Consider the following 27034-nt stretch of genomic DNA (forward strand, 5'->3'; position numbering starts at 1 on the left):
ATCACTAACCCTTGCTCTTCCCCTGACTCTTAGATCAACCTAGTCTGTCATCGCTTTCTTTTTTAAAAAGCTGTTTATAATTTCTAGAAGCTTGCCCTGCCAGAATCCATCCATGTGAAGCAATGAGAGAGGCACCATGCGCTGCTGATGGAGCATGTGCAGACTTCCTGTGTACATGATAGGCATGGGTCCTGCCCCTCTGAACCCGTGGATAGGTGCTAGATAACAAGGAGAACACATCTCTTTCCTGGTGGGCCCTTGTGACAGGCAGTGTCAATCTGGCAATCAGAAATGCTTGTTGCACCTCTGTTGGTACCTGGACAGCAGGAGTCTGATACAATTGACATAGAAGAGTCAGGGGATATGCTCTACTCTTCCTGGTCCTGGGAGATACTGCTACCTATACTGCCCACACAGGTGCATCTCACTTGTCCATCTTCTAAGTTGGTAGAGATGCTGCTTTGGGGCTTCTCTGTGAGATACTAGAGTCATATCTAGCTGGTAATTTCTAAGGAAGAGACCACTGTCACCCTCAATCACAATGTCATCATACCTCTTGGGCCATCGGGGCCAGGAGGTCCCCAGTCTCCAGGTGGACCTGGATCAGGAATGTCACCTTTAGCAGCTCTTCCTGGGGCACCTGCGGGACCAGGTGGTCCTGGTCTTCCTGTGGAAATGTGTGTTCATATGTTAGCCCCACCACATCTAAAATGTTCAAAAATAGTTCTTGAGTAAATATCAAAGCATGCTGCTTCTTACCTGGGGGTCCTGGGAAGCCCTTTTCTCCAGGAAGACCTGGAGGAGAAATCCCTGGACTCCCAGGGTCTCCTTTCTCTCCTTTTTGCCCAGGCATCCCCATTGGCCCAGGTGGACCCATTTCGAGCAAACCTTAATGAGAAAACAGCATCAACATTGTGTCTACTCCTTGTTTATAACTGTCACAGAGCCTAAAAGGACCCAGCCCCTAGCGGGAGTGTGTCAGAGAAGGTGACACAGAGAAGGTGCAGAGAGCAAACTCTGGCTCTGATGATTCCTCTTGAACCACCCCCCCCCCCTCTTTTAATTAATGACATCACAGATTTTTAAGAAACATTAGTTTAGGGACAGTTTCACAAAGCAAAAACTAAGGAGATGACCGTTAAGAACTGTGAATAGATGGCCTAGAAATCTGAGTGAAGCAGGTCTACCATAAGAACTCCTGTTCTCAGGAGCTTCCCACTGAAAGAGGAGAGACTATCTTTGGTTTCTTGGAAGGGTCACTTACATATTTAATCAGTCTCATTGAAAGGGCCACCAAACAAATTTTAGGTGGCCTAAGTTCCTTTTTTGAACACCCCAAATTCTTAACAATTCCATCTGTCTCTGACAGTAGCATCATACCTAGCTGTAAAATCCCTTTTCTAGCAGTTATTCAAGTTTATACAGTTTGGGTTTAGCCACTATGTCTGACTATAGGTTATTTCCTTGAGACAATAATACAATAGACATTTTTTAAAAGGGCAAGCTAAAACACAGTTGTTCTGTGATATCAAAAATAACGGCAGGTTGGAAGCTGGAGAGATAATTAGTCAGTGAAGAACACTTGCCCCTCTTCCAGAGAACCCAAGTCTCAATCCTAAGAGCCATGTTGTGCACTCAGAAATAATGGCCTTTAGCTCCAGATATAAGGAGAAGCCAATGGTTCTGTCCATGTCTAGTACGTGTGCTTACATGTATGAAATCTTTAAAAAAAAAAAACTAGTGGGAAATAATTCAAGTAATTTTTCTTGACAGTCACAGGTACAGGAATGTCAGCACTGTTAATTAGATTATCTTGGTTGGACAAACCATTGGTATACTTAAAACAAAGCAATACACATTTTTTAAAAAGAGCAAGATTGTTTTTTACATCTTGAAATCTGGTCCCATTTGAGCAAGAAGTCAGAGTAGTTAGTTGACAGACCTAAACAATAAAAAGAAACTGCCACTCGTTTGTGTCAAGTTTTCTTAAGTGTCCTTTTTATATAAATCACTCACGGAACTAGAAGTAGCTCCATCATTGTCTCTATCCTCTGCGATTCCTTTGGATTCACCCCCAGTTCTCAAGATGTTAAGAAACACTAGGAAGAGCCCCCACCTTATCGAGTCCCATTAATCAGAGTTGATCATCAATTGCCTGTCTTACCTGAGGTGCCTTTTGTTCCTTTCTCACCCTTCAGACCGTGTAAGCCATTCAGACCAGGAGACCCGGGAGGCCCTGAAACACAACACACGTTTCTGCGTCACAAAGGTTAGACCAGCTCTTGGTTCCTACTCTGGCTACCATCCCATGCCTAGGCCATGGGAGAATGAGTCAAGGTAGGGAAGGTTAACAGATCTCTGTCTGGAGGCCACCCCCAAGGGGCCAGAACCCAGCCTGAGAGATTTTCAGCACATTCATTTGGTGAAGAGGTTCTGACAAGAAGACTTAACTTGATTTGTAACTATCTCATGATGGAAGAGAGTCTAGAGTTGCCATATTTGCATGCAAGGAGTGACCTTTGATTTGATGAGGATACAATCTCTTTGGACAAGGATAGAGGATGGATAACAGTAAAGCGAATGCTTTCTGCTTCCCAGTTTGAATCTTCCCTTTCCATCCAGGGTGTGCTGGTCCTAACTCCTTCCAGATGTAGTCGTGGTAACGAAGCAAAACAACAAGATGATTCCTGCTGTGGTGTGTGGGACTACCATGTGCTTGTATGCTTTTGTGTTAAGCATGCGCTGCTGAAAAAACAGATGTGTGGGTCAAGCTCAGATGTAGCTGTTTCTCTGCAGAGCAGCCCTTGATACCTTCTTACAGCAAAGGCACCAGCTCTCTGGTGATCTCTGAATTCCAACCCAGAATCTGAAAACCAGACCTCGTGCCTCCACTGGTGTCAGTGCATGTGGGATTGGACTAACCAAAGGCATCCTAGAGTTCTCTAAGCAGCCAATCACTTACATTGTCATCAAACATATCTGGTATGAACTGTTCCTTTGGGCTTTCCATCAGTAGATGTTGGGTTATGCTTAACTTTTTCAAATGAGAGTTTCCTAACTGGCTAGCACTAAGTTGAGGGGGGCAGAAGTGAAGGAGCAGAGAGGAGAGAAACAAGCAGGTAACAAGTATCATAGGGTCCCCTCATGGGTGCAGAGCCTAGCCACATATGGTCCCATGTGTCTTGTCCCACTGTGTGATTCTAAGAAGGAAGCTTATCACAGCCTTTGGCCAAACCCAATGACTCTCCCCTCCCTAGTAACTGTTCTTTCTCACACAGAACTAAGCTCTTCTCCACACAGCGCACCATCACTCAGATTAGCACTCGGTGACAACACACCCATGTGACCAAACACAGAAAGTGGCTCCTGAGGTGCCCACAGGGCCTCCATGGGCTCTCTGGATAGGTTGCCTATATCTGGCTGTGCAATGGTTGTGTCTTTGGGCAGCTGCCTCCCTGGATTGAGGGGAAATCAGAGTGTAGGACCGGGCCTTCCTAGTCTTGCTATCCCCACACTAGTTCCCCAACATAGTTCCTACGGATGCCTTACAAGCATTGAACAAATGCTTGTCAACTCAAGGAGTGAATTACAGAGAATGAAGAAAGGACAGCAGGGGCTTGAGAGATGGGGCGAAAGCTAAAGAATGCACTACAGCTTCTGCTTGCATGCCACATTTTCCTCTAATACATTTATGGGACAAGTATGATTCAGAGACGTTAGAGACATCTACCTATAGGGAAATAACTTGAATGCTAATTGCTCTTTGTTCGGTAAAGCAGATTCACATGGAGAGTCCTTATTGGAGGATGGCACGGTTGCTGGCTCCAATCTGTTTATCAGCAGTACTTGAAATAGACAACTGTTATCCTCCTTTTAAGATCTCAAATTTAGATCCATTCAAATGAGCCATATTTTCTTGCACGGAAAAAGGGGGTGCGGTAGGAGTGTGTCCTTATTTTCCCCAAATCTTTTATTTTCTAACCACTTTTCGCAGTCCTGGCTAGGTTTGTTTCCAATCTTCTTTCCTATTTTATGAGCCAGTATTTCAAGTTTGCACCAAAAGAACACAACGGCCTCCTTCCTCTGCCAAATCTGGATATTTATTGCAATCTATCTAAAATGATAATAAATTTTTCGAGACCACGTTGCTGTTTCTACATGTTTTGATCTCCAGCGTTGGCCACCAAGATTGATGGCCTGGGGACTTGGCTAAAGAAGGGCTGCCCTAGCCTCTGCCAACTCTCCATTGTCACATCAACACATCCAGATCCTGGGCTGTCATAGCCCAGCCCCTTGCCATTGTTGAACTGGCCGACCCTTATGTGACCCAATGTTATCTTTCTAAATTGAATGCAGCTACATCTGGGCAGGGTTTTAAGCATAATTTTCCCCCTTTACTGAAAGCTTTTATCAATCCCATCTCTAAATCAGGAAGTTGTTCATGCATAAAATATATACAGTACAGATGAAGGGCAATTAGGCTAACAAAGCACATTCCTGGGTAATGAGGAATTTTTATTCACCTCTCTGATAGTCCTTCTGTTTAACAACCATCATTTAAGGCTGCACCCGGCTGCACTCAGGGGTCAGTATGCTTGTTCTTCCTCTGGTCAGTGACTCTAATCTCCACCCTAGCACACTGTGTCAGATAGCCCACTCTTGGTGACACATTTCCCACCCTCAGGTTATGGCTTTGTTCTAAAGCTAGAAAAAGGCTACTCTGTACACCCAGGATACTGGTCAGATTTACATTTTTATAGGGTGACCAGTCTGTCCGTGTTGGACTGGAACCTTTAGCGCTAGAGTTTCCACATCCTGAGAGAGTCCCACGCAAAATGAAGCAGCTGGCCACCCTGACTTTAAAGTCGACGGAGAAGTGAAATCTTCACAACTCCAGGCAAAGGTTGAAAAAACCCTTGAGAACTCTTATCAACAAAAGATTCCAAAATAAGAGTTAAACTAGAAACATTTTTTTTTCCTTAGCAAATAAACAAATACCTATTGAAAGGATAAATATGGCTTCCCAATGCATAGAGCTCCACCCCTGGGGAGTGTATCCCAAGACAGGCCCTGAAGAGACAATGGGAAACAAGAAAGACATAATCCCTGACCTGACAAGACAAAGAGGCAATGACATCCAGCATGCTAAGTGCTGGGAGACAGGAGAATAATTTAGTTACAGAAACTGGGGGTGATGCTGCTCTGATTGTCATAGCTCTGTGACAGAAGGCATTTCCTTCCTCATAGAAGACATCGCTAAGTACCTTTCAAAAGTAAACTAGCAGGGCTGGGAAGATGTTTCAGACACTGTTCCCCATACACGGATGAGGGCTTGCATTTCAGTCTCTCCAGCATTCACACTGAAAAAAGAACTCCGTGCGTATATGTAACCCCAACTATTCTAACCCAACTAGGGATCTCCAGTTCCAATAAGTGTCTGGTTATGGTTTTGGGGTTTTTGGTTTTTTTGTTTTGTTTTGTTTTTTGTTTTTTGTCAACCTGACACAAATTAAAATCACCAATGAAGAAGAACATCAATTGAGAGTAAAAGATCCTATTTCAAAAAAACCAAAACCCAAACATGGTGGAAAGCAATTGAGAAAGGGAGCCGGCATTGATTGACCTTTGACCTACACAGGCACCCACAGGCCCACAGATGGACGAGTACACACATGAACACGTGTGCACACACTTACCCCCGCCCCCCACAGAGACACAAAAGTGAACGATTTCACTTGCCATTGGCCCAGATACCCCTTCTACAGTAGATTGTCACACACATAAAGCAGGGGATTCTCAGTAGATTTCTGTCATTCTCATCTTATGTGGATGTACAACTAGAAACTGGGGGCTTTCCTTTTGAGACCCAAGCAGGACTCAAAACTCCATCGGGTCAGTATGAGCAGAGCAAACACATCTGAGTCCAGCAGCTGGTTTGTTCAAACAAGAAAGTTGGTTTCCCTACCTTACTCGGTACATATTTCAAATATTTAGTTTCTCAGTTCAAAGTGTTTCTGCTGGATCAGGCTTCATTTTTACATCGGCATGATAAACCGCAACAATGGTTTTATCATGAGATGTTTTGAGTTTTAAGACTGTATCCCACTGTTTGGTTTTTTTTTTTTTTTACATTTGGCTGGACTGTTTGCTGTGCCGTCTGCAGTGAAACAGCGTCCCCCAGTGGTAGCAAAGGAGCATTGCAGCAAGGGTGTGTCTAGCGAGTGAAATGCCCTTTGATCTGTTCCCTTCCAATACCTCTCAGAAAACTTAACAGTTTCAGTGCATACATTAGGAGGCAATTAGCAATTACTTTTAAAGTGATTTTATTATCACATCTATGAGGATTTTTTTAAAGCAATGTCATTGTGAGGCTATTTGATAAATGTTCAAAGGGAAAAGGAAGAATATATTACAACCACCTGCAGGCACTCGGAAATGTCCCTGTTGTGTGGAATTGGAAGACTGTGAAGAGAAAGCCCTTAACAATGTCAGATGTTTTCTTTTGGATTCCTCCCAAATCCTTCCAGACTGGAAGAATGTTGAAGTCAAAGAGAAGGCCAGGACGGCTGAGGGGTTGCCAGAGGCAGGAAATGTCCACAACCGCCAGAGGAAAATCTCAGCACAACAGTATCATCGTGCTGTGTGAAACTTTAACTCCATCATGGGTCGCCTGGTTTTCACATTACTATGGAGAAAGTATCAAGAGACCATTTGTTCTAACGATAACTCCCATCAGGTTACTTCGTTGCCAGTAAATGCTCCAGTGTGCTGGAAACTTCCAAAGGAAGAGTGCTCCTTTCTTCAGCATTGCTCGGAGGGATGCACACAGACCCATGGCCTGTTGAAAGGCTAGGAGTCTTGAAAAGCTAAGATGGGAAAAGCAGGAGGGCTGAGGGAAAAAATGAATCTGGATTTTTTTCAAAACAATAAAATGTTTAATTCCAGACATGGTTTCTAGTTCTCCCAAGAAGTACTTTGATTTTAATAACATTGTGTGTGTGTGTGTGTGTGTGTGTGTGTGTGTGTGTGTGTGTGTGTGTGTGCCAATGACCTGGAGACGGCTGGGGCTAAAGAAGGGAAAGGGGATATGAAGCTAACTTGTCAGGAGAGAGACAAAGAAAGTGTGGCCTCTTGCCTGCTGTTTGACCCCCTGACTTCATAACTACATAACTACTTATTCATCAACCAAAGTACTTATTGTGTATCAGCTGCTACCAAGTGCATTATTGAAAGGCTTTGCTTTTCAAAAAGTCCCATTCTGTTTGTATGAAAGTCCTGTGTAGGTGTTATGTGAGAGCACAAAGAAAAAGCACTTATCTAGAACAGGAGAAATGGACCAACGGGAGGGGGAGACAAAAGAACACAGGGAAATGAATATTTGTTAAGAGTAAGCACTCTGGGGTGCACCTTGTTATAGCCTATCCGGACCAACAATCAGACCACGATTGCCTCTAAAAGCCAAAACCGGCAGACAACCACGGCAAGTGTTTCCATGTCTAGCAAAGACAGTGCAGATAATCTAAGCAGGTACTTTCTCTGGAAAGCCTTCATATCTTCCTACCCCTTACCACAATCAGTACACATACATTGATGTATACAGATACTTTAAAGTCTGTCACTTTCTTCTGTGTCTATCCGCAGTTCACTGTTCTCCTATTTCTAAACATTATCTTAATCGATACCCACAATGCTGAAAACATTTTGCTGTTGTTGGGCATTTATTTCATATCATGGACTAGCTAGGTTAAAAAATGGTGTTTTGATATTATATACATGCAAACAGAGGTGATCTATATACTCCGTAAGTGTGGTGGGCAGACAGTGTTTATAGTACCTTGGAACTCAAGAAATGGGCATTGGTGTGATTCCAAGTTTTTAATTGCAGCTGGTGTCTAAGGAGTTGAGTGATGGTAGAGCTGTTTCAGCGAGTTAAGCTTTCCCTGGCAACCTGAGTGCTAGGCTGCTTGCCTTGGGTGACTGGATGCCCTTATCACATCTGGATGAGAGACTCCAGGGCCTCTGCAATGTCTCCCTCTCTCTCTCCATCACGCAACAGCTCTGCTTTGTCCCTCGAGTCACTTACCCGCATGATTCAAGGCTGACTTTAAAGATGTTTTGTTTTCTCTTTTTTTAATCTGTCTGTCTCTCGATCTATCATCTATCTATCTATTATAAAATTATTTATAGTAATATGATACAGGCAAGCATGCTTTAATTCTGAAGTTTCATTTATGGGGATCACTCCCTGATGCCCTCCTTGCCAGTTCTCAGGGTTCAAATGCCTGCCAGCCCTGATGCTATGGTTCAGATATGGATCGTGTCCCCCTAGGGTTTATTTGTGAAAATATAATTTACATGTAAGGCATTAAGCATCCAGAAGCTGACTCCATGTACTATTGTGTCCGAGGCCACGCCTGTCTTTCTTATGAAATAGCTCATGAAGACTGGAATCATATACATTTTCTTAAAAATGATACCCAACACTTAACCCAACAGAAGCTAGGGCATAAATGGAGCTTGATAATCAGTGGAGGCATATGGGCTGATGAGAGACCATCATGACAGACACAAACAATACGCCCTCAGAGGAAATAGCATGGAAACACAAGATCCTGGGCCTTCCTCAAGGGAAGGCAAGCAAAGATGGGTGTGACCTGAAGCCCTGGTGGGGAGGGGGTGGTCAGAGGGAGCTGCTGATAGTAATGTTGAGAGCCAGGCCTGATCCAGCAGAGCCACAAATCCAAGAAAGGAACTGCAATTTTGCCCCAAGTGTGCTGGACCTTTCTAGAGGGTTAGAACGTTTCCCTACTAACCTTTCACTCCAGCGGGACCTGGCCTCCCAAAATCTCCCGCATAACCTCTTGGTCCAGGGTCTCCCACTTCTCCTGGATGTCCCTTGAGTCCGGGCATCCCTGGGTCACCTGGGGACAAGAGAGAAATTTTCAGACAGTGACACGGGAATAACTGTTCCCTGGTAAAGTCATCTATGTTCTTAATTCATGAGTAACCAGGGACACCGTTGCATTACTTTTTCTTTCTAGATATTTTTAACCCTAAGGAAACAAACACTTAAATTTCAAAAGGATACACTTAGAAACAATTGAAGTTGCCAATCATGATTCTAATTTGCCAGCGCCTGCCCTGTCTTCCCCCCATCACTCCCCTCCGCTCCGCACCCCCCCCCCCAAAGGAAAAGGATCATTTAAAACCATGAGCTGTATATGTGACATTGCTTTAGGGATGGGAGACAGAAAAAATGACAGGCTATCAGTGGAACTGCCTGCGCAGAGCTGGCACTTTGCCAATGCTGCTTGAACTAAAGTCTTATAACGCTGTGAAGTTGGGCTGCATTTGGGGTGAAGGAGACGCAAAGGGGCTCTATTTGAAGAGTGGCTCTTTCTGGTACACCAAGTCACATGAATACTCAGGGATTTTCAACACTTTCTGGCAAGGTACCTGGACACCCTGGTGGTCCCAAAGAGCCAGGCTGTCCAGGTCTGCCTGGTGGTCCTCGGGGTCCTTCGTCTCCAGGAAAGCCTTTCTCTCCAGGGGCTCCAGTATGTCCTAAAGAAGGAAGGGCCAAAATTCAATTCGTTGTACATTGCTCTTTGAAACAGTGACTCTCAAAAAAGTCAACCTCAGCCTCATTACCTGTTGTGTGGGGGTGTTTTTATTGGTTTCATATTTACACTGTGTTCGATCGGTAAGAAAGACACGATTGAGAAAATTTTGATGACCAAATTCTCTGTTTTTAAAACTGTTATTGTATCACAAACAGTTTTCAAGTTTTCAGTGGTTCATCTTTTTAGATTGTAGCTTTTTAATCAAGCTTACTTTAATTAGTCAATCTAATTTCCCCATACTCAGTAGTAGGGGGAATCCGTAAAGTGCTTGTAATTCTTTTTGTTGTTATGCATAATGATATCTATGCAAATCTTTTATTTATTCTTTGATAATGTCATTCATGTATGTATTGATCATGTCCACTCCCCCCTCTCCCTCCCCACTTTGTAGATCATTAGCCACACTCTCTCCTTTTGAACTATTTCCTTAGGAAAAATTTCCCAGGAGCAGAGTTTCTTGGTAAATAGTGTGATGTTTGGGTTTATCTTAATGTATTTATTTTAATGCCAGAAGATTTTAAAGTAAAACATAACCATTGTGGGATGCCATCTCAAAAGGCTTCAAGACATCAGCCTGAAAACTAACCTTTCTCATGCGGCCAAAAATATACCGTGGTAGCCAAGAAGATTAATAACAATCCATAAAGCCATCTGCTCACTCCTGACTCCAGTCCCACCCCTGCCCTGTTGTCCCTCACTAAATTCTACACAAGAGTTGCACATTGTACCTAATGGGTGTGTGTACCTCTTAAAATAATGAAACATTTCAAAAAATTAAAGTCTCAAACAGTCATTTCTCATGAGTGAGACTTCCTAAGGAATTGTTGGCTGCTCTCTAGGTCTTCTAGAATAAGCCATTCAGCACTGGGTCCTTGGCATGGGTCGTCTGTGTTTGGAAGGAAGTACTATACCTGCAAACAGCGCCCCCCATCTCCCACCAACAGCACTGCAGCCAGCAGCCTGAGAACAAGCCATGTTCTTACTAAAGACTTTTGGGTTTGTAGCCTTGTGGGTTTTTTTGTTTTTTGTTTTTGTTTTTTGTTTTTTGATTATTTGCCACTAGTCTGGAGGTTTGAGCGGGGAGCAGAGCTACTCATCGAGCCTTGATTGAAAAGCAGTCCTCCTTCTCAGGGAAGGTCTGGTTCTTCAACTGACTGCACAGGAGGAAATCATGGGGGTTCTCCAAGTATCCTGCAGGCCTTCGGTGCCTTCATGAACTGAGCACCTAAGGTGTTCTCCGACTCTTCAAAGATCACACAGGTATTGTTAGTCTACCCAGCCTCTCCAGTGTAAGCCAATCAAATAAATCCTTTTTTTTCAATATTATTATATTATATATATTATATTATATTACATATAACCTGTTGACTCTATTCCCCCAGAGAACCCTGATACACTTTGAATTATATTTATTTTATTACTAGAAATATGATCTTACATGTGTGACTTTAATTCAAAGTTATAGTAAACCAATAGTCTACACTGAGAAATCAATGGCTGAATCTTTAAACAAAATCAGAGCTTTGTATTTCCAAATCCATAGAGAAGTAGCATTCATTACAACACTAAAGTAACCAATGCCCGTGCCTATTAACTAATGAAATGTACTGGCTTCTCAACCCGTATTATCTGGTTGCTCCCAAACAGTTTCCTGCAAGGGACACACGGCACCTCACTGCAGCTCCAGTTGCCAGAGCAGGTGTTCAGAATGATACCTCAAAGTTAGGGTTGTGCCTTTTCAGGAGTAATCTTCACCCCATTTCCCTTGGAGGTGGTGTGGACGGGTGGAACTAGACTGACCTGGTTCAAGCTCACATAATCCTGGAAGGCAACGCGCTATGCTCTCTCTATACATCCTCACTGAGTTCATGCAAGTGCAGAGCACGGATTCCTAGCCAAGGCAAACAGAGCATCTAAACTCTGTGCCGAGGAATAACAGAACAGCTCTTGAAACTCTAAGCTTAAGCCATGGCAAATAAGAAGCCAGAACAGTTTAAACACTGATGGCCACGGGACACCGGATCAAACAGGGTAAGGCAAAAAATATCTGGAAAAGCTTGACTCAGCACAAAGCAACCTCAGACTTATGGTTTCCAACTTTAAATACTAGGTAATGTAAAATGCCCACAGTTTGTGCTACTTTGAGCCTGGAAATGTTTATATCATTGGGGTTTATAACAAAAAGACCCACAAGCAGGAGCACATTTGTTACTGACGTCACAATGGTGAGGTCATCTGTGATGCTGTGTATGGAGTTTTCAGTTTACAGTGACTTTCATTGGGTGTTCTAATTAGACATTCTATTTGGGGAAACAAAACATGGTTCCTGCCGAATGGAACTTCAGGGTGATGCATGGATGTTGTTGTTCGTATTTTTGTAGTCTGGGAAGAGGGAATTTCAGTGGACAAATAGTCTTCATCAGACTGGCCTGAGGGCATGTCTATGGAGACCAGGCTGGCCTCAAACCCAGAGATCCATCTGCCTCTGCCTCCCAAGTACTGGGATTAAAGGCGTGCGCCACCATGCCCGGCCAGAGGCATTTTTTTGATTAATGGTTGAGGTGGGAGAACCCAGACCACTGTACATGGTGTCACCCCTGGGCAGATGGTCTATGAAAGCAGGCAGGCTGAGCAAACCATGGGAAGCAAGACAGTAAGCAGCACTCCTCCATGGCCTTTGCTTCGGTTCCTGCCTCCAGGTGCCTGCCTGAGCTCCTGCCCCGACAGCCTTTCATGATGGACCATAAACTAGAAGATGAAATAAACCATTTCCTCCGCAAGTTGCTTTTGGTCATGGTGTTTGTCACAGTAATAGAAAGCAAAGTGTGACAATAGCATTCTAAATACAAAATCTCAATTTATCAGAAAGCTATGTCAATCCAAGTCTGGGTTTAAGTCTTACCCCTACTGACTGACTGCACTTGAGCATTAGGTAGACATAATCAAGTCTCCGTAGATAGATGTCGGCGCTGTCCATGCAGTGTATAGCCTGTGTGTGCATCTCTTTATACTTCCCTGGTTATTCATCTCAGATATGTTCCTAGCAGAAGAATCCCTCCATTAAAAAAAAGCAAGCATATTTTAAATATTGATGCATGCTTCTTCAGGGTTCAAAGCAAAAGTGCAAATTTGAACTCCCCATGTCTGCTAGTATGCTGTTTGCTACTCATGGGTGAAAGAAATGTTCCTCAATAACTCGTGGCCATCTAAAATGGCAGAGATGGTAAGATAATCTGAATTTTAATTGCTTGAATATTCACTTTGTCATTATACAAGCACAAGAGTGTATATTGCTGTGCCAATGCCCTCGGTCACAGGGGCCATTATAGAGATACATTGAGCAGAGATACATTGAGAGTCCCCGGTGCCTGGTCCGGGTATCGTTCTGGGTGAAGGATGCTATAACAATGCCACCCAAAATCATTTTGGTACACACCTTAATAGGCAAATGGTAAAGAAAATATTGATAGAACCATTCCCAGTGATAGGTGTAAAAGTAATTACTTTGTGTTTCAAACTAGGTTTTCTTTCTTAAAATAAGAAAAATTGGGAGCTATACCTTGGTATCCAGGGCTACCTGGCTCACCCTTTGGACCGGGTGGACCACACTGACTGGCAGGGTCGCCTTTGTATCCTGTGAGTGACAGAATACCAAGAGCATTAGTTAAGAACATATCGGTTGGAAAAAACAAACAAACAAACAAACAAACAAACAAATCATTTGGTCTCATACAAGTACCTTCCATGGTATTTGTCTTCATAATCTAGCTTGTGTTTTCAAAGAGATTTTTTTAAAAACTAATTATATTCACAAAGAAGGACAATGGAAATACAAGTGAAAGATGAGATTTATGACTTTTAAAAAATGGTTTATTCTGTGTGGGTGAGGGTGTTGCTCGCATGTGTGTAAGTGTGCCATGTTATACCTGGTGCCCGTGGAGGTTACCAGGGTAATTAAACTTTTGACGGTTGTGTGCAGTCATTTAGTGTATCATGACTTTGGTTTATTTGCATGTTTCTGCCCAAAACGGTAAATAAAACTCCTCTTTTTTATAGATCTTGACTTGCTAAGAGTATAATTTCAGTTGTGTTTACAAGGCAATAAGGTTTTGTATATAAGATAGACAGGCCTATTGGGCCAGCCTAAAGCTATTTTACAAATAGTTTTATTGGGATGTAGCTGAATAGTTGTGGCTCAGACTGTATGCCCCACAAAGTTTAAAAAAAAGTATGATATGACCCTTTAGAAAAGAAATTTACCTTTAACTAAGGATAAAAATAAATGATTCAATTATAAGTTACATTTGGCTGGAAACTTCTTAAGGAAACAGTTAACATCTGGTGGAGATTTTTAAGAAAGTAGAACCCTAATAGCTAGACATAGGAACTCCTTAATTGAACGACTGGTTCTTATGGAACATGGGACACTCTCTAGAGATGTGGGTCTGGTCATTTGTACCAGCTGCAATTTGAGATGCTTCGATCACGACATAGACAGCTTCTGAAACATGCGTGGAGAGGAAGTCATGGTATGTGTAGGTATGCCAGATCCTATCTGGTACCTTTGACCTGTGTGGAAAATGAGAACTCTCTGAAGCTTCTGTGTCTCACTGCCTAGAGTCTAAGAGTCGCTTCTGAATTCTAATTTGTGAAGCAATTTATCATTAACAAGATACTCACTCTCAACGCTAGAATTCCTGGAACTCTGAATTTGCTAGCTGGGAACATTTTCCAAGCCATACCTTTAGGTCCTCTTGCTCCATCATCTCCTGGGAATCCAGGGGGTCCTGGAGAGCCTGGATCACCCTAACAATTAATGGAACAAAAATAAGACCCTCGTTGGGTTTTCCATGCCGTGGCACAAACACATTACAGTTTTCTGCAGCCAAGTTAGTGTTTGTAATTGGCAACGGTGAAGGAAACTGTTAGTGTCTTGTAAGCATAATACTAACTGTGTCTATGTTTTATGAGTGGGTAAAACTCCTCCAGAATTAGAGATGCTCTTCCCAGCAAGAAGTATAGACTTCTTTATACACAATTACCAAAGAGTAACTGCCATACAACTTGAATTTACACTTTGAGCAAACCACTTGATATAAAATGAAATACTGAAAGCTGTGTTGTATCATAAATTTTAAAGATCCATTTTATTCCAAAAGATGGAAAGCCAAAACTATGTTATACATTTTCCAGAAGTTTGATACATGTCGCTACATTATGTTTTCTGGTTTCTCAAGGGGAGTGTTACTCATGATTATAAAGGCCAAGTGTATTTTAAAGGAAAAAAATACGACATCCCCAAGCAGATGGGAAGGCTGAGAAACCAGAAACTGGTCAGTGTTCAGGATTTTTTTTTTCTTTTCCAATAAAGCATCAGTCATGAGGCAAAGATTCTGTGAGTTATTTAAACCTGGGCGGGCTGGAATGGGTGAATCACCTGACTTGCTCCTCTGCAGCAGGACAGCCAGTTCTAAACACTGGTCAGAAATCTCATAACCTTCCAGAAGGTTCTATTCTTCCTTCATGCCACCTTACTTTCAAATAGCCATAAACGACAAGGGCACATACTGGCTCATTCTAAGGGATGCTTTAAGGGATCCTGAGAGCAGAGTTTATTTGTTCTCCCTTGCAGGAGCATCTCCTCACCTGGTCACCTGGAAATCCTGGAAAACCAATGACTCCTCTCAGTCCAGGTGATCCTGGAAGGCCAGGGGGGCCAGGAGGCCCAGGAGGCCCATCTATCCCAGGCTGCCCTCTGTGGAGTCCCGGTGGTCCATCTCTTCCGGGATCACCTCTTCCCCCTCGCATCCCTGGGCTTCCTTTATCACCTGTTGAGGTCAGCAGTGTTACAAGCCACTCGGCCAAAATCTTAAGACTAAGTGAAGATTGTATTGAATGGCTTGATTCCACTTGTAAGAGACGAAGACAATGAAATTGGGATGCTGACTTCTAGTCAAAGCCACATCTCTGCGGTTCCTGTCTCTGGCAACCACACTAGGAAAGAAGCTGTCCAGGAATAGAGTCGAAATCACTGGTGGAAAGAGAGAGCAGGCAAGGTCATTTGCTTCAGCATGCACACCTTACAGATGAGGAAAAATTTGACCCAGAGAAGTTAAAACATTTTCTCCTTCTGGCTAGCTAAAGAGAATTCCAGGATATATAACCCATGCAGATTAATCCTGAAGTTGAGAAAAATGCTGATTTAGTTGTCAAAATCCTTGTTCTGCTATATTTCTGAGTATCAGCAGCATGCCATCAGGATACAGGTTAGAAAAGTGGGGTCACTGGTAGCCCCAAAATTGTAGATGGAGGATCTGCATTTAGACAAGGTCTCGAACATAATGATGTTTGAGAGGGGCTGGGTAAAAAGACACAGGCAGGCCCAAATAGTCACCCCAGCTTCCCCAAACAGAGGGAAAACAGTTATTTATGTATACCTTGTATTGGTCCTACATTGAAATACATGATTCTATAAATACAGATGACCTCCAACTACGTTTAGCATGGAAAAGCCAACAAATTACTAAAAATGCTTAGCAGGGTGTGATTATAGTTAAGAAATTATATTTCCTAGTTCCTTGTTGGAAGGAAAGTTGCATAATATATTATATTTCCTTGCCTGAATGGTCTATAAGAAGCCAAATTACATGATAAAGTTGAAAAATGTCAAGCACTTACCTCTTTCTCCTGAGAACCCACCATCTCCTGGAGGCCCAGCATCCCCAGGTTCACCCTTTATGGAAATGACTGCTTCTCCTGCATCACCACGAAGTCCTCTGTCTCCTGTAAATATTATTTATATGAGAGAAACATAAACACAGACACAATACACATGCAACTCATCTTCTATCAAATGTCACCTCATTAATAAACTCCATCTACCTCCATTAAGCCAGATTGATGGATCCCTCATTATCAGTATCAGGGATTAAGAAACCCCTCCTATCACCCCTTATCCATCCCTGGGACATTCAGAATTACACTAAAAGAACAAATATATTTCAACCTGATTCTCTGCATATGGACTTCCAAAAACTAGGAGCCATAGCCCATATTCCAGCTTATTCGATCTGAGTAGAGTAACGTGCTGAGACAGGCTTGGCAGACCAACATGGCGACAGCTGATTGTTAACAGGGAATTCTGGGAAACAACTGCTATAGCGTTAGTTGTATGATGTCAGCAGTCATGAGAGTGTTTATGGTGCTGTGGGTATATTTACACAACTGTAATCGGCAAACGCTGTAATGATAGGATTTTCCTCAGGGACCATTATGGGAGATATAGTTTACAACTGCAGTGGCTAGCACTGATCCAAGTTTTAATTCTCGGTGGAATAACTGTTTAATAGTATAACATGAATTATCTGCAAACACCGGCTATCTTATATAGCAAAGAGATTGTTGACACTTATAATTTACAAGTAATAATACATATATAATAAAACAAGCACCACTCAAAAGCAAATATAGAATCAGCTGAGAAGAAAAGGTCATTTGAATGAAATCGGAGGCCTTTTTCACAGAGCTCTTTAAGAGTTAAAAATACTCCTTCTAAAGACTGTCTTTTCATTGCTAGAAATGTTAATTTCTCTCCTGTATCAGTACCTGAGAGACGATAAGAAACATTTATGCTATAAACGGTTAAGGGGGACAAGATTCAAAGGTAAAACCTCAAATAATATTTTATGAAAATTAAGAACTTGGGAAAATTATATGAAAATCACATTTCATTGTTTACAACTAAAATTCTGTTCCAACTTTTAATTTTATCTTGTTTGTATGTTGTCATTTTTGGGTGCCAAGACCAATGTATGTTACTGTAGCAGAGGTCCCATAGGCCCCCCAAAGCCTGGAACATTCTTTACAGGTCTTTACCACCAGCTGAGCAAGGTCTCTGAAGCCCGTGTCTGTAAATCAGTGTATTGAGGTGCACTCATTCACATCTCAACCACAGAGCGATCCGTTTACGTTAGTTACATGTAATAAGATCAAAAGGCAAGAAAAATGAATTCCTACGCTGTCATAGAACTAAAGAGATCCAGAGACATATGAGTAGTGTTTGATTAAATATGGGGAACAAGCTCGTGCACCTCCTGTGTTGTTGAAACCACTTACCTTTGGGGCCTCGCTCTCCCAGGTCTCCCTTCAAGCCAGGCCAGCCTTTCTCTCCAACCTCTCCCTTTCCTCCAGGTTCTCCATCTGGCCCTGACTTTCCTCTCTCTCCTGGAAAACCAGGGAAGCCAGGCAGCCCTGGGAGCCCTGATAGAATGAGAACATGAAGTTTTGGGGAAGCGCGTTAAGGCTAGTGTGGTTCTTTCATGGTCCTGAACATTCCGTGATACAAATCCCTGCTTAACACTCTATGCTGAACAATGGTCTTAAATAGCTGTGTTCCCCTGCCCACTCCTATTTCCCATCCTACAGACCTAACGTGTAAGTGCTGATGTTTTAGGGATCCTGCACCCATCATATTTCCACAGCACCAAGAAAAGGGATGAGAACAGAGGCCTATCCAAAGTGAGATATGTTAGCCTGGACCTAATGACATCATCGGTGCTGCCTGGTCCTGTGAGCTGAGGTGTCGGAGTCCTGTGAACCCAAGGACTTTTGCCAATTAACTGACACCACAACATTCTGCCACTAGAAAGGATGACACAGAGAAAAAAAATGATATATCCAAAAGAGAGGGCACAATCAGGCTAAATAGTATGTTCTATTAGTATAAGTCTTACCTAACCAGTTTGTCTGACAGTTGATTTTGAGTTTGTAAAACTGGGAGAATGACCGGGAAAACAGTACTCACCCTTTAGGCCTGGAAGACCAGGTAGACCATCTTCCCCAGTGGGGCCTGGAATCCCAGGAGGCCCTCGGAGACCATCAGCTCCTGGTAGGCCTGGGAGACCAGGGAGGCCCTTCATCCCAGCTGGTCCAGAGGGACCCATGTCTCCTGGCTGGCCTTTCCAACCTGGGGCCCCTGAGACATAGCACAACTATTAAGCAGGAAAACTTAGATTTTTCTTCAAACAAGTACAGGAAAAACACATTCCAGAGAGCTTAAATTATGTACCTGTAATACTTTAAACAAGAACTAAATAATACTTATTAGCTAAAGTGTCAGAGTAACTTTTCATTTGCCTAAGAATATATTTCTCTGAATGCTATAAAAAGGAAGGCAGGTCATCTGACTACCATTTGTAGGAATGAGTGAAGAATATACAGTTTGCTACTTTTTAGTATAAAAACACAGAGATGGAAACAAAAATTTGTACTTATATGTACTCTTGAAAGAGAAGAGGAAGAAGAGGAGAAAGAGCAGGGAGGAAGACAAGAAGAGAAGAAGAAAAGGACAAGGAGAAGGATAAGAAAGGAAGGAAGGAAGAAATGAAGGAAGGAAGGAAGGAGGGAGGAGGGAGAGAGAGAGAAAGAAAGAGAGAAAGAGGTGGAGGAGGAAGAAAATAAAGAGGAAGAGGAGGAGAAAGAGAAGAGAGAGGGGGAGGAGGAGGGGGGAGAGGAGAAAGAGGAGGAGGAGAGGGAGGAGGAGGAGGAGAAACATAAGTGTCCTGGTGCGTTCTGACCACTTCCCACAGTGAACTTCAGTTAGACTGTTAACCATGATGAAAGATTTCTACAAATTAGAACATCACTGGCTAGGATTCCTGATGTTTGCAATGACACTGTAGTAGCTAATTCTGTCCCAAACTTGTCTGACTTTTCAAGTGGGTATCTTGCATGTGGATAAAAGCAACAACAAACGCATCACAGAATGAATGGCCCCAGTGACAAAATGAGGAGCATGCTAGAGATAGCTCCTGCTGTGAGAAACGTGTCTCCCCAAAATGGCTATGCGGAACCCTAACCACCCGTGTGAGAGGATTACAAGGAAGTTTTGAAGGTGAGTTAAGTGTGAACATGCTAGAGAGGTCTGGGGTAGCCTGTGTGAGAGCACTAGAACTTTTTGTCTATGTGGAAGAGGCCCTCACCAGATGGCAAAACTCCTGGTGTCTTGATTTTGGACTCTCTGGCCTTCTAAAAATCAAATTATGTTGCTTATAAATTACTCAGTCAAAGGTATTTTGTTGTAGTCAGTGTAGTGGAGTGAAGGAGCCCCAGTGCGCCTGCATGAAAAAGTGCATGCTCATGAGCCTCTTACTCATTCTTGTCTCCTTGAGGGTGCCAAGAACACAAGGTTCTGACTTCCACCTGGGCATCTCCCAAGGCCATGTTTGCAGTGAATGACTTTGATGGACAGATGCTGCTGCCCTTTCCTCAGGATGTGAAGCAGGCCTGCTTGAAGGCCCCTGGGAAGTGTGATTCTAAGCCTGCATATAATGCAACCCACCACATGTGTAGCCTCTAACCAGCTCCATACATGTTGCACAAACAGAATTTGGAAAAAAATGACACAGACCAAACTAATATGAAGCTCATGAATAATAAGGTTCTTTGACTTAGACTCATGCTTCTGCGGACATCCATCCCTCCATGAGCAGGAGGCAAACTTTCTGACTGTTAGCAGAGAACACCAGGGCATCTCCTGTTTTGACACCTGCTGGCACTTACCTGGATCACCTGGAGTTCCAGGAAGTCCCGGTTGTCCTGGGATCCCCGGAGCACCTCTTTCACAGGAATGGCCAGGGGAGCCTAGGATCCCTGGTAAGCCACGACTTCCCTCTCTACCTTTGGGACCTTTGAGACCTGGAGATCCAGGGATGCCAGGAGGGCCTGAAATGATAAGATGCATTTGGCACTTGCAGGAGCTAACACTGTAGAGATGGCCTATCACATCCCTCACGCATGTCAATTCTAGCAAGAAACCATTCTATTCTGACCCTGCGCTCCATGAGCTAACAGCCCTCAGCATGGATTTTCGTATCTAAGATACAGATCCAAGTGAGTTTGAAAATCTAAGCCTTGCTATGTGGGCTACTTGATAAGCAAACAGAGGACAAAGAAGTTACCTAGGCAAACAAGAGACCACAGGCTTTCCTAATTCTCCCACCCTCCACCTTTGCAACAGATTTACACTCAGCGATATAAGATGCCCCCAGTGTGTGCTGTATGAATGTGCATTTGCTGGGAGGGCTTACCAGTTACGCTTCCAGATCTCTACTGGACTGTCATGGAGCCTGCTAAGCTTCAAGCCTCACTGCTAAGCCCCAAGCCTCACTGCTAAGCCCCTGAGTGGCTAGACCTCACACAGTCTGTACTAACTGCCACAGCCTGGCAATGTCAGCAATAGGTTGGCCAGCTGCTTGTGGCTTTTGGAGCAAACACATATAGCCTGGATAGAATGGAGTGCACTGAGCCACCGCGTCCCGACGTTTGCAAACAAGCAGTAAAGTGCAAGGGCAACAGAGCAGATGCAGGTTCATCCAATGTCATCAGTACATTTGCAAGCATGGACTGTACATGCGCTCAGTACCTCAAGCACAAAGCATTCCTTTTGGCTTGCACCAAAGCTGAACAGGCACTCTGTCACAAGGAAAGAGCAAAGACCTCATACCTCCAGCCCCTGGGCACCCTGGGTGACCTTTCTGTCCTTTCATGCCTGGTGTTCCTGGAAGACCCCTCTCTCCAGGGGGTCCTGGGTCACCAAATGCAGGGTCTCCTGGGATTCCTTTCTGGCCATCCTTTCCAGGAGACCCAGGTGGGCCTGGGGGTCCAATAGGGGAGGTCCCCTTTTCACCTTTGATGCCTGGATCTCCCATGTCACCACGAAAACCTATTTAACAACAATAACAAATTGCTATATGTACAAATATAGGCCAAATATAAGGGCAATTCATTGAAAACTATAGGCACTCTTAAGAAGTACTTAATAGAGCACCTGGGTAGCTAGAGCGCAGGGTCGGCTGACACCTGCCAGCTACCCACGACACCCGCAACAGGATTTTGAGACTTCTGGTGAGTGGAACACAGCTTCTGCTCCAGTCCAATCACACGGGACCTGAGACTGCTTTGGTTGGGGAGGCAGAAATCTGGCCTGAGTAGGGCCACAAGCCTCTTCTGGTCTGAACAGCACCAGGGTAGCTAGAGCGCAGGGTCTGCTGACACCCGCCAGCTACCCACGACACCCGCCACAGGATTTTGAGACTTCTGGTGAGTGGAACACAGCTTCTGCTCCAGTCCAATCACACGGGACCTGAGACTGCTTTGGTTGGGGAGGCAGAAATCTGGCCTGAGTAGGGCCACAAGCCTCTTCTGGTCTGAACAGCACCAGGGTAGCTAGGGTGCAGGGTCTGTTGATACTCGCCAGCTACCCACAACACCCACCACAGGATCTTAAGACTTCTGGTGAGTGGATCACAGCTTCTGCTCCAATCCAATTGCGTGCGGGACCTGAGACTGCTTTAGTTAGGGAAGCAGAAAACCAGCCTGAGTAGGGCCACAAGCCTCTTCGGGTCTGACCAGCACCTGGGTAGCTAGAGCGCAGGGTCGGCTGACACCCGCCAGCCACCCACGACACCCGCAACAGGATTTTGAGACTTCTGGTGAGTGGAACACAGCTTCTGCTCCAGTCCAATCACGCGGGACCTGAGACTGCTTTGGTTGGGGAGGCAGAAATCCGGCCTGAGTAGGGCCACAAGCCTCTTCTGGTCTGAACAGCACCAGGATAGCTAGAGCGCAGGGTCTGCTGACACCCGCCAGCTACCCACGACACCCGCCACAGGATTTTGAGACTTCTGGTGAGTGGAACACAGAGTCTGCTCCAATCTTTAAACAGTGACAACAATAACAACTAATCCCAGAGATTACCAGATGGCGAAAGGTAAACGTAAGAATCTTACTAACAGAAACCAAGACCACTCACCATCATCAGAACCCAGCACTCCAACTTCGCCCAGTCCAGGGTACCCCAACACACCGGAAAAGCTAGACCCAGTTCTAAAAGCATATCTCACGATGATGGTAGAGGACATCAAGAAGGACTTTAATAACACACTTAAAGAAATACAAAAGAACACTGGTAAACAGGTAGAAGACATTAAAGAAGAAGCACAAAAATCCCTTAAAGAATTGCAGGAGAACACTGCTAAACAGGTAGAAGACATTAAAAAGGAAGTACAAAAATCCCTTAAAGAATTGCAGGAGAACACTGCTAAACAGGTAGAAGACATTAAAGAGGAAGCACAAAAATCCCTTAAAGAATTGCAGGAGAACACTGCTAAACAGGTAAAAGACATTAAAGAGGAAGCACAAAAATCCATTAAAGATTTGCAGGAAAACCAGACCAAACAGATGATGGAATTGAATAAAACCATCCAAGACCTAAAAAGGGAAGTAGAAACAATGAAGAAAACCCAAATTGAGGCAACACTGGAGATAGAAACACTAGGAAAGAAATCTGGAACCATAGATACGAGCATCAGCAACAGAATACAAGAGATGGAAGAGAGAATCTCAGGTGCAGAAGACTCTATAGAGAACATCAGCCCGACAATCAAAGAAAATACAAAATCCAAAAAGATCCTAACTCAAAATATCCAGGAAATCCAGGACAAAATGAGAAGACCAAACCTACGGATAATAGGAGTAGATGAGAATGAAGATTTTCAACTCAAAGGACCAGCAAATATATTCAACAAAATTATAGAAGAAAACTTCCCAAACCTAAAGAAAGAGATGCCCATGAACATACAAGAAGCTTACAGAACTCCAAATAGACTGGACCAGAAAAGAAATTCCTTCCGACACATAATAATCAGAACAACAAATGCACTAAATAAAGATAGAATACTAAAAGCAGTAAGGGAAAAAGGTCAAGTAACATATAAAGGCAAGCCTATCAGAATTACACCGGATTGTTCACCAGAGACTATGAAAGCCAGAAGGGCCTGGACAGATGTTATACAGAAACTAAGAGAACACAATTTCCAGCCCAGGCTACTATACCCAGCCAAACTCTCAATTACCATAGATGGAGAAACCAAAGTATTCCACGATAAAACCAAATTCACACATTATCTTTCCACAAATCCAGCCCTTCAAAGGATAATAACAGAAAAAAACCAATACAAGGACGGAAACCACGTCATAGAAAAAGCAAGAAGGTAATCCCTCAACAAACCTAAAAGAAGACAGCCACAAAAACAGAACACCAACTCTAACAACAAAAATAAAAGGAAGCAACAATTACTTCTCCCTAATATCTCTTAATATCAATGGACTCAACTCCCCAATAAAAAGACATAGACTAACAGGCTGGCTACAGAAACAGGACCCAACATTTTGCTGCTTACAGGAAACTCATCTCAGAGAAAAAGATAGACACTACCTCAGAATGAAAGGCTGGAAACAATTTTCCAAGCAAATGGTAGGAAGAAACAAGATGGAGTAGCCATTATAATATCTGATAAGATGGACTTCCAACCCAAAGTCATCAAAAAAGACAAGGAAGGGCACTTCATTCTCATCAAAGGTAAAATCCTCCAAGAGGAACTATCAATTCTGAATATCTATGCTCCAAATACAAGGGCAGCCTCATTCATTAAAGATACTTTAGTAAAGCTCAAAGCACGCATTGCACCTCCCACAATAATAGTGGGAGACTTCAACACACCACTTTCACCAATGGACAGATCATGGAAACAGAAACTAAACAGGGACACAGTGAAACTAAAAGAGGTTATGAAACAAATGGATCTGACAGATATCTACAGAACATTTTATCCTAAAACAAAAGGATATACCTTCTTCTCAGCACCTCACGGTACCTTCTCAAAATTGACCACATAATTGGTCACAAAACAAGCCTCAATATATACAAAAATATTGAAATTGTCCCATGCACCCTATCAGATCACCATGGACTAAGACTGATCTTCAATAACAAAATAAATAATAGAAAGCCAACACACACGTGGAAACTAAACAACACTCTTCTCAATGATACCTTGGTCAAGGAAGGAATAAAGAAAGAAATTAAGGACTTTCTGGAGTTTAATGAAAATGAAGCCACAACATACCCAAACTTATGGGACACACTGAAAGCATTTCTAAGAGGAAAACTCATAGCTCTGAGTGCCTCCAAAAAGAAACTAGAGAGAGCACACATTAGCAGCTTGACAACACACCTAAAAGCTCTAGAACGAAAGGAAGCAAATTCACCCAAGAGGAGTAGACGGCAAGAAATAATCAAACTCAGGGGTGAAATCAACCAAGTGGAAACAAGAAGAACAATTCAAAGAATCAACCAATCAAGGAGCTGGTTCTTTGAGAAAATCAACAAGATAGATAAACCCTTAGCCAGACTCACTAGAGGGCATAGGGAAAGTACTCTAATTAACAAAATCAGAAATGAAAAGGGAGACATAACAACAGACCCTGAAGAAATCCAAAACACCATCAGATCATTCTACAAAAGGCTATACTCAACAAAACTGGAGAACCTGGATGAAATGGACAAGTTTCTAGACAGATACCAGGTACCAAAGTTAAATCAAGATCAGGTTAATGATCTAAACAGTCCCATATCCCCTAAAGAAATAGAAGCAGTCATTAATAGTCTCCCAACCAAGAAAAGCCCAGGACCAGATGGGTTTAGTGCAGAGTTCTCTCAAACCTTCAAAGAAGAACTAATCCCAGTTCTTCACAAACTATTCCACAAAATAGAATCAGAAGGTACTCTACCCAACTCATTCTATGAAGCCACAATTACTCTGATACCTAAACCACATAAAGACCCAACAAAAATAGAGAACTTCAGACCAATTTCCCTTATGAATATTGATGCAAAAATCCTCAATAAAGTTCTCGCTAACTGAATTCAAGAACACATCAAAACAATCATCCATCCTGACCAAGTAGGATTCATCCCAGGGATGCAAGGATGGTTCAATATACAAAAATTCATCAATGTAATCCATTATATAAACAAACTCAAAGACAAAAACAACATGATCATCTCCTTAGATGCTGAAAAAGCATTTGACAAAATCCAACACCCATTCATGATAAAAGTCTTGGAAAGATCAGGAATTCAAGGCCCATACCTAACCATGATAAAAGCAATATACAGCAAACGAGTAGCCAACATCAAAGTAAATGGTGAGAAGCTGGAAGAAATCCCACTAAAATCAGGGACTAGACAAGGCTGCCCACTCTCTCCCTACCTATTCAACATTGTACTCGAAGTCCTAGCCAGAGCAATTAGACAACAAAAGGAGATCAAGGGGATACAAATCGGAAAAGAAGAAGTCAAAATATCGCTTTTTGCAGATGATATGATAGTATACATAAGTGACCCTAAAAATTCCACCAGAGAACTCCTAAGCCTGATAAATAGCTTTGGTGAAGTAGCTGGATATAAAATTAACTCAAGCAAGTCAATGGCCTTTCTGTACACAAAGGATAAACAAGCAGAGAAGGAAATTAGGGAAACAACACCCTTCTCAATAGTCACAAACAATATAAAATACCTTGGCGTGACTCTAACTAAGGAAGTGAAAGATCTGTATGACAAGAACTTCAAGTCCCTGAAGAAAGAAATTAAAGAAGATCTCAGAAGATGGAAAAACCTCCCATGCTCATGGATTGGTAGGATCAACACTGTAAAAATGGCTATCTTGCCAAAAGCAATCTACAGATTCAATGCAATCCCCATCAAAATTCCAACTCAATTCTTCAACGAATTGGAAAGGACAATCTGCAAATTCATCTGGAACAACAAAAAACCTAGGATAGCAAAAACTCTTCTCAAGGATAAAAGAACCTCTGGAAGAATCACCATGCCTGACCTAAAGCTGTACTACAGAGCAATTGTGATAAAAACTGCATGGTACTGGTATAACGACAGACAAGTAGACCAATGGAACAGAATTGAAGACCCGAGATCAACCCACATACCTATGGTCACTTGATCTTTGACAAGGGAGCAAAAACCATCCAGTGGAAAAAAGACAGCATTTTCAACAAATGGTGCTGGCACAACTGGCGGTTATCATGTAGAAGAATGCGAATTGATCCATTCCTATCTCCTTGTACCAAGGTCAAATCTAAGTGGATTAAGGAACTCCACATAAAACCAGAGACACTGAAACTTATAGAGGAGAAAGTAGGGAAAAGCCTCGAAGATATGGGTACAGGGGAAAAATTCCTGAATAGAACAGCAAAGGCTTATGCTGTAAGATCGAGAATCGATAAATGGGACCTCATAAAGTTGCAAAGCTTCTGCAAGGCAAAAGACACCGTCAATAAGACAAAAAGACCACCAACAGATTGGGAAAGGATCTTTACCTATCCTAAATCAGATAGGGGACTAATATCCAATATATATAAGGAACTCAAGAAGGTGGACTCCAGAAAATCAAATAACCCCATTAAAAAATGGGGCTCAGAACTGAACAAAGAATTCTCACCTGAGGAATACCGAATGGCAGAGAAGCACCTGAAAAAATGTTCAACATCCTTAA

At 42.9% G+C, this 27034-nt stretch overlaps 1 protein-coding gene across 1 annotated transcript in view; it reads right to left on the reverse strand.

Moving 5' to 3' along the window:
• The window catches only part of Col4a4 (collagen type IV alpha 4 chain), a 143814-nt gene that overhangs the window by 28191 nt on the left and 88589 nt on the right, over window positions 1-27034 (reverse strand). The window contains exons 28-40 of the mRNA XM_085838845.1: window positions 21127-21345; window positions 20184-20345; window positions 18427-18597; window positions 17739-17882; window positions 16302-16406; window positions 15270-15451; window positions 14366-14429; window positions 13183-13257; window positions 9457-9564; window positions 8814-8921; window positions 2165-2236; window positions 760-888; window positions 554-667 (exon numbers count right to left, since the gene is read on the reverse strand). Of these exons, the coding sequence (XP_085694971.1) occupies window positions 554-667; window positions 760-888; window positions 2165-2236; window positions 8814-8921; window positions 9457-9564; window positions 13183-13257; window positions 14366-14429; window positions 15270-15451; window positions 16302-16406; window positions 17739-17882; window positions 18427-18597; window positions 20184-20345; window positions 21127-21345 (1653 nt within the window). The remainder of the gene's footprint in view (window positions 1-553; window positions 668-759; window positions 889-2164; window positions 2237-8813; window positions 8922-9456; window positions 9565-13182; window positions 13258-14365; window positions 14430-15269; window positions 15452-16301; window positions 16407-17738; window positions 17883-18426; window positions 18598-20183; window positions 20346-21126; window positions 21346-27034) is intronic.

The sequence above is a fragment of the Mus caroli genome, unplaced genomic scaffold (assembly GCF_978045245.1).
Source record: "Mus caroli unplaced genomic scaffold, Mus_caroli_1 scaffold_1, whole genome shotgun sequence".
Lineage (NCBI taxonomy): Eukaryota > Metazoa > Chordata > Mammalia > Rodentia > Muridae > Mus > Mus caroli.